Here is a 16574-nt window from a genome sequence, read left to right as displayed (position 1 = left end):
TTAAAGGTTTGTACTGGGTTTTTTATTCTCTTTTTTTTTAGCTACCGTCTGTGGAGTTATACAACACTGGCATTGTGGGAGTGTGTTCTTCAAATGAGAATATACTGTCTAAAAGTTACTTCTGGGGATGAAGGAGTCTAGACGGTCTCTCTCTCTCTCTCTCTCTCTCTCTCTTACTCTCTCTCTCTCTCTCTTGTTATTAGTATCTTAGTTTTAACTTCAGTCGGGAAAGTTATATAGCACTGGCTTTGTTGGCGTATGTTCTTCAAATGTAAAAGTACTTTTCGAAAGCAGTTCAAATGTGTATAGATAAATCTTTTATTCAATACATGTATTTTTAGCTTAGGTTACTTGACAATTTACTTTTAAGGTTAGGTTAGGAGCTACTAGCTAAAGTCTCTTGTAAGTTGCTTGTAAGTATTTTAAAGTTAACGCATGTTAAACAAAGACATGTTTGCCTGAATTGGGAAATCCCAAAATATGATATTTGAAATTGTTTCAAGTATGATCTTCCATTTGTTCTGGAAAACTCTAGATGGCAGCGCTGGAAGGGCATTCAGAAACTGCTTCGTTCGCAATGATGAATCACGTTCTTGTTGTTGGATTAAACGTTGTCAATGGAAATTGTCAATTGGCGTGATAAGGGCCGGAACCCGGCCTGTGGGCTTGGGGCGTGTGGTGCGAAATTAAACGAAACCAAAATCAAATGGCTTCCACTTAATTGGCGCTAGTATAAATAATAAAGAGTTTGCCACTGCAGAGCTCATTCAGTGATTACCATTCGCAACAGTTGGAACATATTTATATATATACGCATCTTTTTTTTGTTGCAAATCTTACGCAAAATGTGCAAATTGAGTTTGTGTCTGTTGGTTGCCATCTTTGGCTGCCTGGTGGCCCAGAGTTTGGCGGGTGTGGCACGTGACGCCGATATACATCGCGATATTGTTGTGGTCAAGAATGTGCGCGATTTCGCAGCCCAGCATCCGGGCCTGAAGATGCAGCGGCTGGAGAAGCAGCCGGCGGTGCGTGCTAGCGGACAGTCCGTGCGTTATACGCTAGGCGCTCGTGTTTCCGGTAAGCGATGGATGCCCTTGTGGCATGATGATAGTGCACGAAAGTATGCAACGAATTCTTAAAACTCTTGTGCGCTGTCTACTTTCAGGCGACAGACTGGTTGCCCAGGGCGCCGACGTCTACAGCTATCCGGCACGCAAGGACGTCAGCCTGCAGCTGACATACCCGGAGTCCGGCGCTGGCTCGATTGTCACCTTTGTGGAGCTCATTTGCACGCAGGACAACAGCGAGGGCAATGCCTATGTTGTTGCCGGCGGCATTGGCCAGCGGTTCATATCGATTGTGGTCGAGGCCAAGCAGACCGAGAACTTTGCCTACCAGGCCCAATACTTTGGCTCCGATTAAGTGAGAGCGCCGCTTTCTCCCACAAATATTAGCTCTCTTTAATGCATTCTTTTCTTTTGCTTCCTTTTTTGTTTTTTTTTGATGTTTGATTGTACAAACTATCGCATATACACACATATATAAATGAATTACTATCTATAAATTGTAGCCGCTTTCATTATAGAGGGGCCTTCGTAAATATCGCTCAGCAGACAATCGCTGGCAAATAAATCGAAAGTGCTCACGCGCTTCCCACTTGAGTATAGGTATGCGATCTCGTAAATTAACGCTAAGCTTTCAACAATGACGCCAACGCCTGGCGCCCCATCCGATCTGGGGATATTCCGAACGGTCTTGAAATAATCTAGACAACTGAGGGTGCACGCGACTCGCAACGTTTGTGATTTGTGGTACCAAGATCAAGGAAAAATAGTTTAACTGTGGGTTATTCGATCCCATTTTATATGAAGATAAGTACTACGTATGACAGCTACTGCGGTCTATATATAATGACAAGCGGAGCGTTATATTAATTTTGTTGCACGGTTAAATATGGAATATTCCCAGGCTTGTGCTTGGCTTATACAAATCATAATGATAATAACAGTTGCAATACAAAGAAATTTAATTAAAAAGCGTATTTACTAAAAATCTCTTGTTATCGATCTGCTGATCTCGATTAAATTGATGCCTCGAGTTATTACCGTTTAAATAGGATATTTGTTATCGAAAGTATTGCCATATCTTTGCAGAAGTTCTCGATGATAACTTCCGGGCGATTCCCTATTGTATGAGTCAGACTTCTATATGCTAGTTATTGAAACATGGCTCTGGCAATATATGTTCTATTTCTGTTCGCTGGCTTTTGCGGTTGGCTTAACTAATTTGAAAGAAATGTGTCAATTTATCAGGCCCGAAATGTTTTTTACTAACTTAATGATAACTAGTGAGAGTGGGAGGGTGTCGAGTGTGAGATACCCTGTAGTTTAAGATTAAATGGCAACTGTAAATAAACTGAACTGTATTGCACTGATTTCTTGCGCTTAGGCGAGTTCCAGCCCGGAAAAAGAAACTCTCAACAAATGTTTACCTTCATGCTACCCTCTAATACGTATAGGATACTAGAAATAATTGCCCGATATTTCTCGAAATAGACGTTCAATCGATTGCTTGCTATTGTGCGCAATTATGTATATCAAGGTTAAGATTGCAAAACAAAATCCAACAACACGCGCCAAGCACAACTCACTTCTCTTTAATCATCAAAAGCGACGATGATAACAATTCCCAACTGGGTTACAATCAAAACTTAGTTCTCGACAGCATAAAAATAAAACCACATTCACTCCATTAATAATATATGATTTCGCTTGAAATCTTGTGCAAGAAATTATTTTTAATTTTTAATTGTGTTTTACATCTCAATGTTAACAATAAAATTCACTTTTGGCTCAAAGATTGTTTTCGTTCTGACGCAGTAGCAATGTGCTAGATAACTCTTGACTCATCGATCTACATGAATATAAAAACTGTCTGGAATTGAAAGATAACTAAGCACTTGTATTTATTAAATATTTCAATGAGTTGTTTTTTCTTTATTTTGTTTTTTCGATTGTTGCCACGCAAAGAGGCATCATAAAACATTTGATTGTTCGTATACTTAATATATTGTATACAATAATTTCAATCGGGAAAAGTATAAGAAAAAGTTCATATTATTTATGGCAAATGTTTATGTTTTAAAGTTTATTTTAAACAAATTACTTTTTAGTCTGAACTTAAGTGTTTGGTATATTTTTAAGAGAAAAGATTAAACTAAGTGCATATATGTATTTTGATTCAAATGTATTGGGTTTCTCAAGCATTTTTTATACCCTGGACCCATTAGAAATGGGTAAAAAGGGTATATTGTATTTGTGTAAAATGCAAATGCCTGTAACTGGCATATATATTCTTGATCAGCACCAATAACCGAGTCGATCTAGCCATGTTCGTCTGTCTGTCTGTATGTATAAACGCAAGGTTCTCAGAACCTATAAAAGCTAGAGACCTGAAATTTTAGATGTAGGTCCTCCTAGTGACTGCGCAGATCGAGTTTGTTGCCGATAATCGATAACCTACTCCGTTTCCAAACAATCGATATAAATCGATATCGACATGGTTTTTACATACATTTGCATTCACATTCTATCGCATTCTAACAGCATTGTAATTGCGACTTTTTTCTTTAATGCTATTTTAGTTGGTTTTATTCTCGTTGATACTCAATTATTGGTTTGGTTGTTAAGTAGAGGCATAGCAAGTGTCGCGAGTTCGAACCCTACCTGGGAAACTAATTTTTCTTTTTTTGCAGGTTTGTCTGTTGAGTAGAGTCGTCAGCAAGTAATACGGTTGGTTGCGAGTTCGAACCCTGCAAAAGGAACTTTTTTTTTTAAATTTATCTTTATTACTTCGAACGAGCGCGTTGCGCGAACTGCATTTGGTGTTGAAATATGAGGGTTCAGGGTAGGGAGCTCCCGACTAGAACCTCTTGTTTTAATTTCAAATGTGTTTTTTTTTTTTTTGGTTTTGAGTTCAATTTTTTCAGTTTTCAGCATGCTTTTTTTACTCAATCGGTGAACATCTAAGCTAAGTTTGCTTAAATTCAAATGCTTTCCATAAATCCAATTTGAATGCTACCGGGTTATATTTTATTGTACTGGATGTAATTAAAGAATTCTTGGTATTATTTCCTGAGTGTGGAAATCATATTGTGACATTTCCGTCGAAATGTTGACTCATGCATGGCTATTTTTATCATTTGTATGATGCACTTTGACTGGTCCGCATATTTATTGAAGGCACTGTGCGGCTTTTTGTATGACAATTGGGCATTATATTGGTTGTCGCAGTACGATAAATAAGTACATGCACTACATGGTTCATGTTTTTGTTGATTTTAGTCGCCGATAAGGAAATCAGAGTCCAGCTACTTGCGCACAATGAATGGGCAAACAATTTGAAGTGGCCAACACGAAGACGGAAGTAAAAGCCAGGTCTCAAGTGATATACCAAACAACTAACAATATTCTAATATGGGGCTCAAGCCAGTATCTAGCTATCACATGATGACCAGGTGAACATAATCACAATTTTAGTTGTTGTTGTTATTGTTGCTGTGGCCACGCGCTGCAAATCGATCGATTGGTAATTGGAGGAGTATATTAATTGCTTGAATCCGTTTGGTGTTAGGGCATGTCTAAAATTATTGGCTCTCAAGTGGCCTATTTATAGACACTGAGCGAATGATTGCCAATTAGGGGGCCCCAAAAGAAATTAAAAAAAAACAATACAAACAAAAACAAAATAAAAGCCAAAACCATGGCCAATACTATTAGTCTATGCCGGCTTATCGTTCAGTCGTCGAGCTGCCTTATCTAACGCTGACCGTCGATAAGAGCGGGCGGTATAAAAGCCAATGCACAAAACAGTCGCCAATTAGATTGCACAGAGCGCGGAAGCCACTAACCCAAATTCCATCCAAACCAAAAATCGTTTCTTTTCATTTATTTTATTTGATATTTTTTTTCGCGTGTTTTGATTGCGCCCAAAAATGCCGCAAGTGATTCTCTCGTTACTTTTGCTGGGCGCTTGCGCACTCGCTGCGCCCACGCAGCACCAAAAGCAGCAGTCGCCATCGTTGTCGCAGTCGCCGTCGCAGCGCGCCACCGATCTCGTCTATACACCGATCACGTCTGTAACGGATGCTACTCGCTACACGTCCAAAAATCCAGGAGTGGAGCTACTCGCCCTAAACAAGGTGAAGCATGCCAAGGGCAATATTGTGTTCAGTGCCGGCGAGCGAATAACGGGTAAGCCAAATTGTCATCTCTAACTAAATATGAATAGCTGGCTAACGGTACAACTCGTTCTCGTTCTCGGTCTCGTTCTCGCTCTCGTTCTCGTTCACGTACTCGTCGCCAGGCGATAAGCTGTTGGTCAACAGCTATGATGACGAGAGCTTCACCACCACCGTGGATATTGAGGTAGAGATGACATATTCATCGAGCAGCGGTACAGGCGTTACCTTGACCAGCATTGAGATCTATGTGGACACATCGGCGGATGATGCTGATGCCTATTTTATTAATGGCGGCATTGGCAAGAGCAAGGCATCCATATTGCTGGCCTGCAATCAGACGCGCACATTCTCGTATGAGGCCTTCTTCTATGGTTACTAGACTAAAGAGACCTAATTTGAGAGCAAATAAAACAACAGCATCTTCAACTTGGAACTGAACTGTGATCGCCATCGCTCAACGCTAACGCCATATCCATCCCATTCCTTCTCTCAGAAAGACAAGTATTATTATAGAGCTAACTTTTAATTTAATAGAAAGAAAAACAAAACAAAACTAAAATGAGAAAAAAAAAACAATGAAAACATGACAAAAACAAAAAACCAAACAAAAATTGTCTAAAGTTAAACTCACCAAAAATTGTGCAACTTATTCGATATTTATTCCTTTGGTTCCCTTATCAGACAGTTCAGTTTTTATTATTATTATTTCTCTTTTCAATACTTTGTCTATTTGTGGGGCTCTACGGGCATAAAAATGGCACTGGCTTATCGTACACACACGCACACACACACATCCCTATATAAATACATTTTGCGAACTGACGCGCGGGTTTTTCCAATGCAGCTCCATTTAATTGAAATAGTCATTCTCTGCTGCCCTCTATATCATATGATCTTATACTTAGATAAGGTGATGCAGCGCGTGGCACGTGTCGTTCCTCATGTGGCGCTAACAATTGATTAATTGATTGAATAAAAGAGCCAATTGCATTTCTGTTTGGGTAAAGCCCCCAAGAAGCTCATGACAACTTAAATATACATATGTATATTATATTATAAGAGAGACAGAGCCCGAAGTTTTTGTGGTTTGCTATTGAGCTTTCAAAACAAGACTCTGAAATTTACTTCTTGCTTTTGTTATCGTCTTGAGTACTCAGAATTTGCTTAATACCAAGAACTTACTCATACAATGTCTTATCGTTAAAAAAGTTTATCCCCTACGAAGTCAGGAAGTCAGCTTATTAGCTTAACTCTAGAGCTTAACTTATGAGCGCAACTTTTACGAGTGAAAGCTCGTGAGCGAAATGTCAACTCTACTTGCTTTTTACTTAATGGTTGCATGCTCAGCTCTCGCCCTGTGCTTAGTCTTAATCGGGCTGGGCCTTGCATATTCAGTTGATGGTTGGAACGAGCACAATGATATTTATAAAAAATATCGGATGGATTCTTTCGTTCGCATTCTTCGCAGCCCATGTGCTGCTTTTGATATTGGCTGGCTGCGGAGCACTTAAGTATTCCAGTCAAACACAAATAATTGAACTGTCAGGTGGGTTCCATGTCTCGGTGGATATCGTATAATTGTTTGTGTCTAATGCATCAGTCGGACGACTCCTTTGGCATTGCTTGGGGCGTTGCATGATCGTCAGATTATGTTATTCCACAGGCGTATTTTCGCAATCCAAATAAGTAACAAGTCCGGCATTAATCAAAGAGACTTTTGACTCAGCGACCAGAGTATTGAACTGAATCATATATACATTTATATCTTACTGAGCAGTGGGTGAACGGTGCCCGGAAAGGAATGGATACCCCGCTAGCACTTGCCAATTAGCCGAAAGCTGTACCACATTGGTTGCCTACAAAAATCTGGAGCGTTCTGTGACAGTTTGTGGCTTCATTTCACAATCTGGCCAGGAGCTGCTCTGCTGTCCTGATCCTGCCGAAGCCATCTCACTAACACCAACACCAACACCAACACCAACACCAACAGCAACAACGTAAGTAGCTGCTCGATGTGTGTATTTCTTGACTAACATCTCACCTTAGGGAAACAATTCCAGTGCAAATGACAACACATCTGGCCTCCCTCGGCTATTATAAGGCGCATACCCTAGACGAAATTGTGTACCAATGCACGGCGATTATCCTGTCGCCAACCCAATTGCTGGCGACAAGCAAATGTGTTGGCAAAAAAATATTTGAGAAGCCCAACAGAGTCCTAGTGGGTGTTACAGACCCAAGAAAATTCTTTGATCCGGAGCTGGAGTTTGGAATTTCGGTACTTTTGGTTTTTTTTTTTACTAGCTGTGCCCTAAAATCAGTAAAAAGGATACAAGGGCTTCCATAAGGCATAAACATTCTGGGTGTGCTTCCACAGACGAGTCGATCGGGTCGTCCTCCCTAAATCGATAGGCCCCTCCTCTACCTGCTCTTTGGAAATACAACTAAAGTACTTATTTTCAACAGAGTATTGGGCAGTCGATCGATTGCTACTGCACTGTTTTTATATCCAGTCTCGTTTGAAGTGGGTTAGAAAGTGGGATAAGTTTTGTGTAAATGAACGTAAGGTATATTTTTAATTAGCACAACGAACAGTATGTCCATTAGTAAACCTCGGAAATGATAGGAGTAAGAAGCAATACAACTTAGAGAGTTATTCTAGCAGGTATATATGCATACGCAGAACAAGGATCGATATCTCCCGCAATTTCCTTAATTTCATAGAACGTACAGGCCAAGGCATCGTCAGTTTTTAGATACCTGTCCCCTATTTCATTGCGCCTTGTTTTACAAACATATTAAGGCCCTAAAAATGTTTTATAGATTGGACTATAAACTCTGAAGTTTTTCCATATTGGTTTGCACGTAGCAGGAAGTTTGAATTTTTCTTTGACACTTCACACTGGAGCACTTTCAGTGAATTCAAAACATCCGAAACGTTGACAAGAGTGGCTTTAATCACATTACAGACAAAAATACAGTATATGAACGATCTGGCGCTGTTCACGCTGTCCAGCTGGATTGATGTGAGCAAAGCGGACATGGCCAATGTGAGCTTGGCTAGGCGTTGTAACAAGGCCGAGCTGGAGGGAGATCCAAAGCTATACGCCGTAGGATTTGCTCAGGATAATGGTTGGCATTGAAATGAATAGCTGAAGATCTACGTTCTCAATTTAATCTCCAATCCTTCCTTTGTTGACAGGCTCCAACTGCGGCCTGTTCAAGACGCGCCTTGAGAGATTCCACGACTGCACCAAAGTGGAGCTCAAGCGTCAGGTGTCAGGCATCGATAAATCCAGGAACCTGTGCTTGATACCCCAGACAAATGCTTCCCTTCCCGGCGTGAGCGATGACTGCACCAAATGCCTGACGGCCAGCACCAGTGTGCTCCATGTGGAGCGAGCGGACGGCAGTTTCTGTGTGGCGGCCATTGCCACGCCCACCACCAACGATTGCATTGTAAACAGCGGTCCGATTTATTACACCAGCATCGTGGGCAGGGTCGGCGAAGAAGAACTGCCCGGAATCCAGACGGGAATTGCAAACGTCAGCTATCGGAAAAGTCAAAATTAAACGGAATTTCTTAAAGAAATTTCCTATATAAATCTATGGTATATAATAATTAAAATAAACAATCATTCTTAATCGCAATATATACATATATAATACACTTTGGAAATTTTGCGTACATTTTTATACCCTGAACCCATTAAAAATGGGTACAAAGGTATATTGTATTAGTGCGAAAGCCAAATGTATGTAACAGGCAGAAGGAAGCATCTCCGACCCCATAAAGTATATATATTCTTGTTCAGCATCAATAGCCGAGTCGATCTAGCCATGTCCGTCTGTCTGTTCGTCCATCCGTCCGTCCATCCGTCCGCATGTATGAACGCAAGGATCTCAGAACCTATATAGCGATAGAAATCGATATCGATATCATGTTTTTTTGGGCAATTTTGGTAAATAATAAGAGCTAGAGTCAATAAACTTGACATTTAGCTTCTAAAATAGAATATATATATCTTTTTGATGTTGGAAAAAGATGGTTCAGGGTATTCCCTAGTCGGGAGCTCCCGACTAGAACCTCCTACTTGTTATTTGTTTATTAATCTCACAATTAACTGAATGAGAGTGAGAGAGGGATAGAAAGAGAGAGAGAGGGAGGGGGAGAGAGTGATCGCTAGCGATAAGGAATATTCGTAATTTATCTCATTCAATTTTATATACAATTAAAAAAAACATACTTATATATATATATATATATATATATATATATATATATATATATATATTAATAAAACAAACTTAAACTTCGATATGTACAAAATTTTTGTATGATAAGGAATATATGTATATTATATTTTATTTGTATTTTATTTAAAACGCAGATTTGTCGATCGCTTTAGCTTAGTACAGCGTGATCACTTTTACTGTAAGCATAATGTATATTGCCGGTACATCCCAGATGTCAACCTTTATATGGCTGCTCGTGATAATTGCAGTGGCTGGCAGTGTGGACTGGCCAAGCAGACAGGGTGAGTCTGGGTATATTAGTTCTTCTGTGCGTTTGTTTCTAAGCTCAATTATGTAAAAGCTGAAGGCGATCCATGCACCTGGGCTTTAAATTATCCCAAGAGCCATTGTAGGCTAGCCCAAAACTGTCAAACACTGCCCGTGTACATCAATGAAAATCTTTTAAAGTTAGCTGATATACCCAGCTGCGGTTTCATCGACGCTAGCCACTCGGAGATGTTCTGCTGTCCCGATGCGATGCCTGGCCCAATGGTTTCAAGCCTTACATTGGCAGGGCCCACGTATGTCATTTCCCTACCCATTTTAAAGAGATGCCTTAATGTGTCATTCTCTTCCGTTCTGCAGAGTCCAAAATAGCTTTAATCATCTGGCTTCCCTCGGCTATTATAAGGCGGATACCCTAGACGAAATTGTGTACCGCTGCACGGCGATTATCCTGTCGCCAACCCAATTGCTGGCGACAAGCAAATGCGTTGGCAACAAAATATTTGAGAAGCCCAACAGAGTCCTAGTGGGTGTAACAGACCCAAGAAAATTCTTTGATCCGGAGCTAGAGTTCGAACTTACGGTAATTTCAGTTACTTTTTATCACTTGCGGTGCCTTGTATCAGCTAGAAATGCGCCTTAAGGATACAAGGGTTTCCATAAGGTATAAATATCCTGGGTGTGCTTCAACAGACAAGTCGATCGGCTCATGCCCGTTCCTATCCAGACAGAAGAGAGTAAGAAATGCCGAATATAAGTTCTTGTTTATCAATGCAGATTAAGTCAATGTCAAGCTATCGATAATTATCGATTTGTTTTTGAAGCGCATCTGTCACTTTTTCAATCTTTAAGAAAGTTTTTGTCATGGTCCCTGCATTGCGTAGCGCTGAAAAAAGAAGATGCACATTTCGCCCACCTGAAATCGATAAACCCCCCCCCCCCCCCCCCCCCCCCCCCCCTCTACCTGATTTTAGCTGTTCTTTCACTGGGCAGTCGTTTGCCTGAAACTACATCGCTTTTATACCCTGTTTTCTTTGAAGTGGGTATTTTGTGCACTTTAAGGGCACTAGAGCATGCAAACTGTTGACAAAAGTGTCTTTAATCCCATTACAGACAAAAGTACAGTATAAGAACGATCTGGCGCTGTTCTCGCTGGCCAGCTCGATTGATGTGAACAAAACAGAACTGGCAAATCTGAGCTTGGCTTCGCTTTGTAATGAGACCGAGCTGGAGGGAGATCCAAAGCTATATGCCGTAGGATTTGCTCAGGATAATGGTTGGCATTGAAATGAATAGCTGAAGATCTACGTTCTCAATTTAATCTCCAATCCTTCCTTTGTTGACAGGCTCCAACTGCGGCCTGTTCAAGACGCGCCTTGAGAGATTCAACGACTGCACCAAAGTGGATCTCAAGCGTCAGGTGTCAGGCATCGATAAATCCAGGAACCTGTGCTTGGTACCCCAGCCAAATGCTTCCCTTCCCGGCGTGCGCGATGACTGCACCAAATGCCTGACGGCCAGCACCAGTGTGCTCCATGTGGAGCGAGCGGACGGCAGTTTCTGTGTGGCGGCCATTGCCACGCCCACCACCAACGATTGCATTGTAAACAGCGGTCCGATTTATTACACCAGCATCGTGGGCAAAGATGTCGGCAATTTTCGCATCACAGCTAATAATGGCAACTGCGGAAATTTATGTCCTTCGTCAGGAGAAGGAATATCAATACAAACTAAAGTTTTTTCATTTCAAGATTTTATACGATAATACCAGATTCAACAATTCTTATATGAATAACTTTATTTATTTTATATTGTACGCAAATTTAAAGTCCAATTTAAGTAGAGAAATAACGTTAAAAATTTATTATGACAAATGCTACTTAAATATATATTCTTGATCAGCAAGAAGAGCGGAGTCGATAAAACCTTTTCTCAGTCTGTTGCAACCAGCATACATGTCTGAATCGGCCAGATCGTAATATTATTTATAAGATGTACCATATATATATATATCATAGGCATAATGGGACGGATATTAGGTCCTGTGTGGGAAATTATGTTCAAGTTTTCATTTTATCGGTCGAAACTCAGCAATGTCGAGCTTCGATATTCTCCAAACAAAACTATAAGCTCGCATCAAATCGGACTGCTATAATATATATAGCTTATATGGAAACAAATCGGTCGAAAAAATAGCTTAACTAAGCCACATGAATTTCTGCACTTTGTATTCCAGATTTCGAACATTGTCACAGCATTTAGATTGCTGAGAGTTATGTTTCAGTTCATTTGAAGTCTTTCCCTTGATAATATCCAAAACTCCTGAACGAAATGAATGTGCCCAATCCAAACACAACAGCAGCTGCGGAATCCCTAAGTTCGGACTTCTTTTACGGCTGGGATTTGCTATTTAAAACTGTGGAGAGCCGGATTGGCAAGAAGGCGGATGTTTTAATGGTCCTCGCCCATTTTCTGCTGACCAAACATTGTAATTTTCGTTGCGTGGGCATCGGGGATGATAAGAGCCTGGCGGTGGATGAGGTTGGAAGCGAACTGCTGCCGGATCAGTGGAATGGGGATAGTTCCAAGTATTCGCTGAGATATGTGCACAATAAGGTGCTCTATTTGCTGCTGGCCCATATAACTGAGGATGCATTGATTGTCAATTTGTTGGATGTGAACACCAAGAATGTTTCCAATCTGTGCGTTACCCCGGACTCCCTTGTGGAAGATCTGAGGGGTAATCTTGCGAAAACCATGCCAACGGCTGGTGCCATTGTTGAACGCTTCCGCCGAGAGCTGTGCGATCCGGTATTTGAGGCAAATGCCCGGGAAATTACCGTACCGCAACGGACCAGCCAGACGCCCGCGCAGACCATAAATCCTCTTGCCGATGAGTCCCGACGTCTGCCAGCATATACGCCGCACAATTTCGAACCAAATCCATACAACTTGCCCGATGTTGGACGCAGCGATCTGGATCCACTCGCCGGCGGTATCGGTAATCTGTTCCCTTTTCCACGCAATCCAGGCCCTCCTCGTCCAAACATACCCGGCCAGGGTGCCCCAAATCCCGATCATGCACAGCCGCCAGACTGGAATCCCGATCATTATATGTGACAGCGGGCCAGAGCACAGCCGGGACAATCTTTTGGGAATCACTTCCAAAATCAATAGTTTAATTGGATAATATCACATAATAAAAATTAATTACTTTAGAAACGGGACAGTGGCGGCCAATATCTGAGCTAAATGGACTTTACTACCGATATCTTAAGATTCAAATTGCTTAGAAGCGATTAATAATGTGGTCTGATGGAACAAATACTTGACATAATTATCTAACTAGGTTAGGGGTGCGATTTTGATTATGAAATCGGACACGTTTATAAATGTTTTGATGAATAGATTGTAGATAATACAACTTCGGAGCAGTCCAGAGAGGGAGAGAGAGAGAAAAAGTCGTCGTAATTCTCGCTTTTCAGTTGTTTAGCTTTCTGTTGCTGGAATGCAGCAGAGAACAAAAGATCTAAGCCCATGCGAACTCTCTTCTACTTAAGCATATATATATATGTATATATATATATGACTCAATTTAATAGTTGGTTCGATTGAGGGTTCGAATCGACTGCCTGCTCTGAGGTTCAGTTCGTGAACCAGCTCTTCCACATCAAATGTTCACATGTTATCATAATCAAAAAAAAAAAAAAATAAAAATATAAGGCAAGGCTAAATTTGATCTGTACCCAAATTTGACTTCTACCCAAAATGGATATATACAATTATGCAATAATGGGGGTCTTAGCTATTTATACCTAAATGCAGAGTCTTCCTCAAAAGTCTCTCTTTCCAATTCGTTTGGTTCTGGTTTCGGTTCGGGCTTTTGTTATTGGGCATGGAAAGTTTTAAGGTTCGGCTCTAAAAAAGAAAGATTTTGGATCGGAGCCGGCTCAAAACTGGTAATATGTATACTCTTGCATTTATTAAGTAATTATGATTAGTAATTAATAATAATAGTAATTATGGTAATTATTATTAGAGATGATTAATCTCAACTCTCAAAAGTTAGCAATTTATTCTTAACTAATCGTTCCCCTAACTAGCCTAACTCCCACGGCCTGATTCACACCTGGCTCGGTTACAAAACAAATGATTGTTAAATGTTTCTCTTCTCTCGGAAGAGCTAGCGCTCTGACACTTCCTCACTTCGATGCTGTGCTGCTGCTCCGCTGTCGGTGTCGGCGGCGGCGTCGGCGTCGGCTGCTCCCAACGACGCTTGGCCAGTGCAAGAGCGACAGTTGAGCGCGAGCGACGCGCCTGTCCAGTTCGTAGTCGGATCGGCCATGCTACGTGTTGTCGTCGTGTTATCTGCGCTGCTTTGGCTCTGTTTAAGCAGGTGCTGCTGCGGCTATTACAGCCTCCAGGGTGCGTACTCTCAATCCCAACCGAGGCCCCGCCCCCCCTTTATGTGTGTGTGCTTTGATATTGCAGTGGCTGATTCCTGTCCGACACGTGGATATCTAAGCAGCTGCCAGCCAGCCGACCAGTGCTCGACGCTGGCACAGTTCATCGAAAGTGGCCGGCTGTCGGCCGATGCGGTGCTTAACTGTGGCTATACCACGACCGGGGAGAAGATTTGCTGTCCCCGCAAAGAAGGCAACAGCACGAATCTGCGCTTCTCAGCCAGCGAAAGCAGAGACAACGATACCCAAGCCACGACGCCGTCCTGGCTGAACATATTTAGGACCGATCGAGAGTATTTGGTGACCACGCCAGCGCCAGTTAGTTCGTCAAGCATCGTATTTCCGGACAGAGTCACAGGGACGGGCGCCGCCTGCCAGACGCCGCTCTACCAGGGCAAATGTGAGGCCGTTTCCGATTGCCAGAGCCTGGTGCCGCTGCTGCAGCAGCGCCGGCTGCGCGATGAGGATGTGCAAACATGTCGCGACGGGACCATCGAGGAGATCATTTGCTGTCCCACCAATCTGCCGCTGCACGCGATTGGCCAGGTGGGCGCTGAAACGCGTTTGGGCACAACTGCTGACGATGATGCGGCGGCCATAGCCAAGGCCGTGGAGCTGTTGCCGCATTACACGCATCTGGCTGCGCTGGCGTATCCGAATGCCGCCTTCGATGGACATGTGCATCGTTGCACGGCGTTAACCCTGACGCCGCAGTTGCTGCTCAGCGCCGCCGGCTGTGGGCATGCCAGTCATGCGGTCTTTGGTGTGGCGGATATGCGCGATGTGGACGAAGATGAGGACTATCTGGTTGATATTACAGTAAGTAGCTCCTCTCTCTTTCTCTCGCTTTCTCTCTCTCACTGTCTCTTCCCTCTCGCTCTTGCTCATGTGCTGTTCCTCTGCTTTGGCAGCGCGTGGATACGTATCGTCAGGACTTGGCGCTGCTGCGCTTGGCCCAGCCAATGCCACTGGATCAGCCGAAGGCTCCGCATGCCACTCTGGCCCCCATTTGCAGCCAGTTCGAACTGACGCGCCTCCAGGTCAGCGGACAGCTACTGGCCAGCGCGTGGGGCATGGGCAATGGTAAGGCTTGACCTTCACACTACTGACTCCAATTCTGAATGCCTTCATCTTCTTCTTCTACTACTTCTACTGCTGCTCCTGCTCCTCCTCTAGGCAGCGATTGTCCGCTCTATGAGCTGCCCATGCGCCTGCTGAGCTCGGACGCGTGCAGGGACATTGGCAAATTGTCTGCGGTTCAGGATTTGCCGTCGTCGCATCTGTGCCTGGCGCCACGTGATGTCGCCGCGCTGAGCGCCAGCAATGCCAATTCATGTGCTCCATGTCCGGCTGTTGTTGGCAGCGTGCTCCATTTGCGTCGTCCCAGCGGCAGCCGTTGTGTGCTGGCCATTGCCACGCCCACGGGCGGCAAATGCAATGCAGAGGCAATGTATTTTACGAGTCTGCTGGATACACGGCTCGTGCACTTTGTCGAGCAGCAGCAACAACAATACCAACAACAACAACAACAGCAGCAGAAGAGACAGCCAAGGATGCCAAAATGAATTCGATTTTAACGTGTTTCCACTGCACTGCAGCCAGAAGCTGCTTTCCAAATGTGATTAGTTTATTCGTTAGCGTATAATATATATATATTATATTATATTATATTATTAAGTCTAAGAAAACGTACATTTTGTATGTGTACTTGTAGCATATTCAGATGTAGACACTTATAAATTATATACAAACTGGTTTCCAGTGCATTGCTAGTTCAAGCAATAACAATAATTGCTGGTCCCTCTAACTACTGATAAACTCTCTTCTTTTCTTTTCAGAAAAAAAAAAAATTTTGGAAAATACTAAAAAGAACACAAACTTAAGTTATTTTCATAATATGAGTGATTCTCATGGAATGTTGATCCGTTTTAATTTTTTAAATATCAATATAGTATAGATATATAGATATAGATGCAAATATTATTCTCCCACAGTCCGAATGAACTTCGGTGTTGTTAAAGCTTGAGACTTGAAGCTCGTGTATCAAAGCTAGTGTTAGGATTACATGACTAAGTTGAACATCGAAAAATCATTCTCATCTACAGTCCTAGAGCTAGCATAATCATATTTGGAATGCAGACAGCTGATGAGCTTCTCTAAAGAACTATCAAAACGCAGAGCCTTGCATTAGCAGCAAGAAGTTGCTAAACAGTGGGTAAACAACGTTTTGTATATTTTCTATGCATGTACATACATTTATATGTATATGTATATTTTTTTTTTTGTTTTTTTTTTTTGATTACGTTAAAAAAATACAAAATTCATCAATTGCGAATTGTTGCCAAAAT

The 16574-nt window shown here is 42.2% G+C and overlaps 5 protein-coding genes across 6 annotated transcripts; all 5 read left to right on the top strand.

Annotated features, from left to right (window-relative positions):
• Positions 1-780: 780 nt before the first annotated feature.
• LOC115767101 lies at positions 781-1596 on the top strand. Its single transcript, XM_030711249.1, has 2 exons — positions 781-1077; positions 1166-1596. The coding sequence occupies exons 1-2, from the start codon at positions 846-848 to the stop codon at positions 1420-1422; spliced, it is 489 nt and encodes a 162-aa protein (XP_030567109.1). The 5' UTR covers positions 781-845; the 3' UTR covers positions 1423-1596.
• A 3301-nt stretch (positions 1597-4897) lies between these two features.
• On the top strand, positions 4898-5658 carry LOC115767037. The gene is made up of 2 exons (XM_030711166.1): positions 4898-5252; positions 5365-5658. The coding sequence occupies exons 1-2, from the start codon at positions 4994-4996 to the stop codon at positions 5619-5621; spliced, it is 516 nt and encodes a 171-aa protein (XP_030567026.1). The 5' UTR covers positions 4898-4993; the 3' UTR covers positions 5622-5658.
• Positions 5659-9679: 4021 nt separating this feature from the next.
• Positions 9680-11666, top strand: LOC115767069. 2 transcript variants are annotated; one of them, XM_030711209.1, is made up of 5 exons: positions 9680-9780; positions 9846-10059; positions 10124-10346; positions 10877-11039; positions 11110-11666. In XM_030711209.1, exons 1-5 carry the CDS (start codon positions 9687-9689, stop codon positions 11526-11528), a joined length of 1113 nt encoding a protein of 370 aa, XP_030567069.1. In that variant the 5' UTR covers positions 9680-9686; the 3' UTR covers positions 11529-11666. The 2 variants fall into 2 exon arrangements, with proteins under 2 accessions (XP_030567069.1, XP_030567068.1); XM_030711208.1 differs by having other exon boundaries at positions 9840-10059.
• A 378-nt stretch (positions 11667-12044) lies between these two features.
• On the top strand, positions 12045-12979 carry LOC115767070 (proteasome inhibitor PI31 subunit-like). The gene has a single exon (XM_030711210.1). The coding sequence runs from the start codon at positions 12095-12097 to the stop codon at positions 12881-12883; it is 789 nt and encodes a 262-aa protein (XP_030567070.1). The 5' UTR covers positions 12045-12094; the 3' UTR covers positions 12884-12979.
• A 1023-nt stretch (positions 12980-14002) lies between these two features.
• LOC115767034 lies at positions 14003-15993 on the top strand. Its single transcript, XM_030711161.1, has 4 exons — positions 14003-14188; positions 14255-15045; positions 15138-15309; positions 15403-15993. The coding sequence occupies exons 1-4, from the start codon at positions 14107-14109 to the stop codon at positions 15789-15791; spliced, it is 1434 nt and encodes a 477-aa protein (XP_030567021.1). The 5' UTR covers positions 14003-14106; the 3' UTR covers positions 15792-15993.
• Positions 15994-16574: the final 581 nt, after the last annotated feature.

This window comes from Drosophila novamexicana, unplaced genomic scaffold (assembly GCF_003285875.2).
Source record: "Drosophila novamexicana strain 15010-1031.04,08,12 unplaced genomic scaffold, DnovRS2.1 tig00001302-arrow-arrow-pilon, whole genome shotgun sequence".
In the NCBI taxonomy this organism is placed as follows: Eukaryota; Metazoa; Arthropoda; class Insecta; order Diptera; family Drosophilidae; genus Drosophila; species Drosophila novamexicana.
The sequence above is the reverse complement of the archived record's forward strand: the minus strand, read 5'-3'. Positions and strand labels throughout refer to the sequence as shown.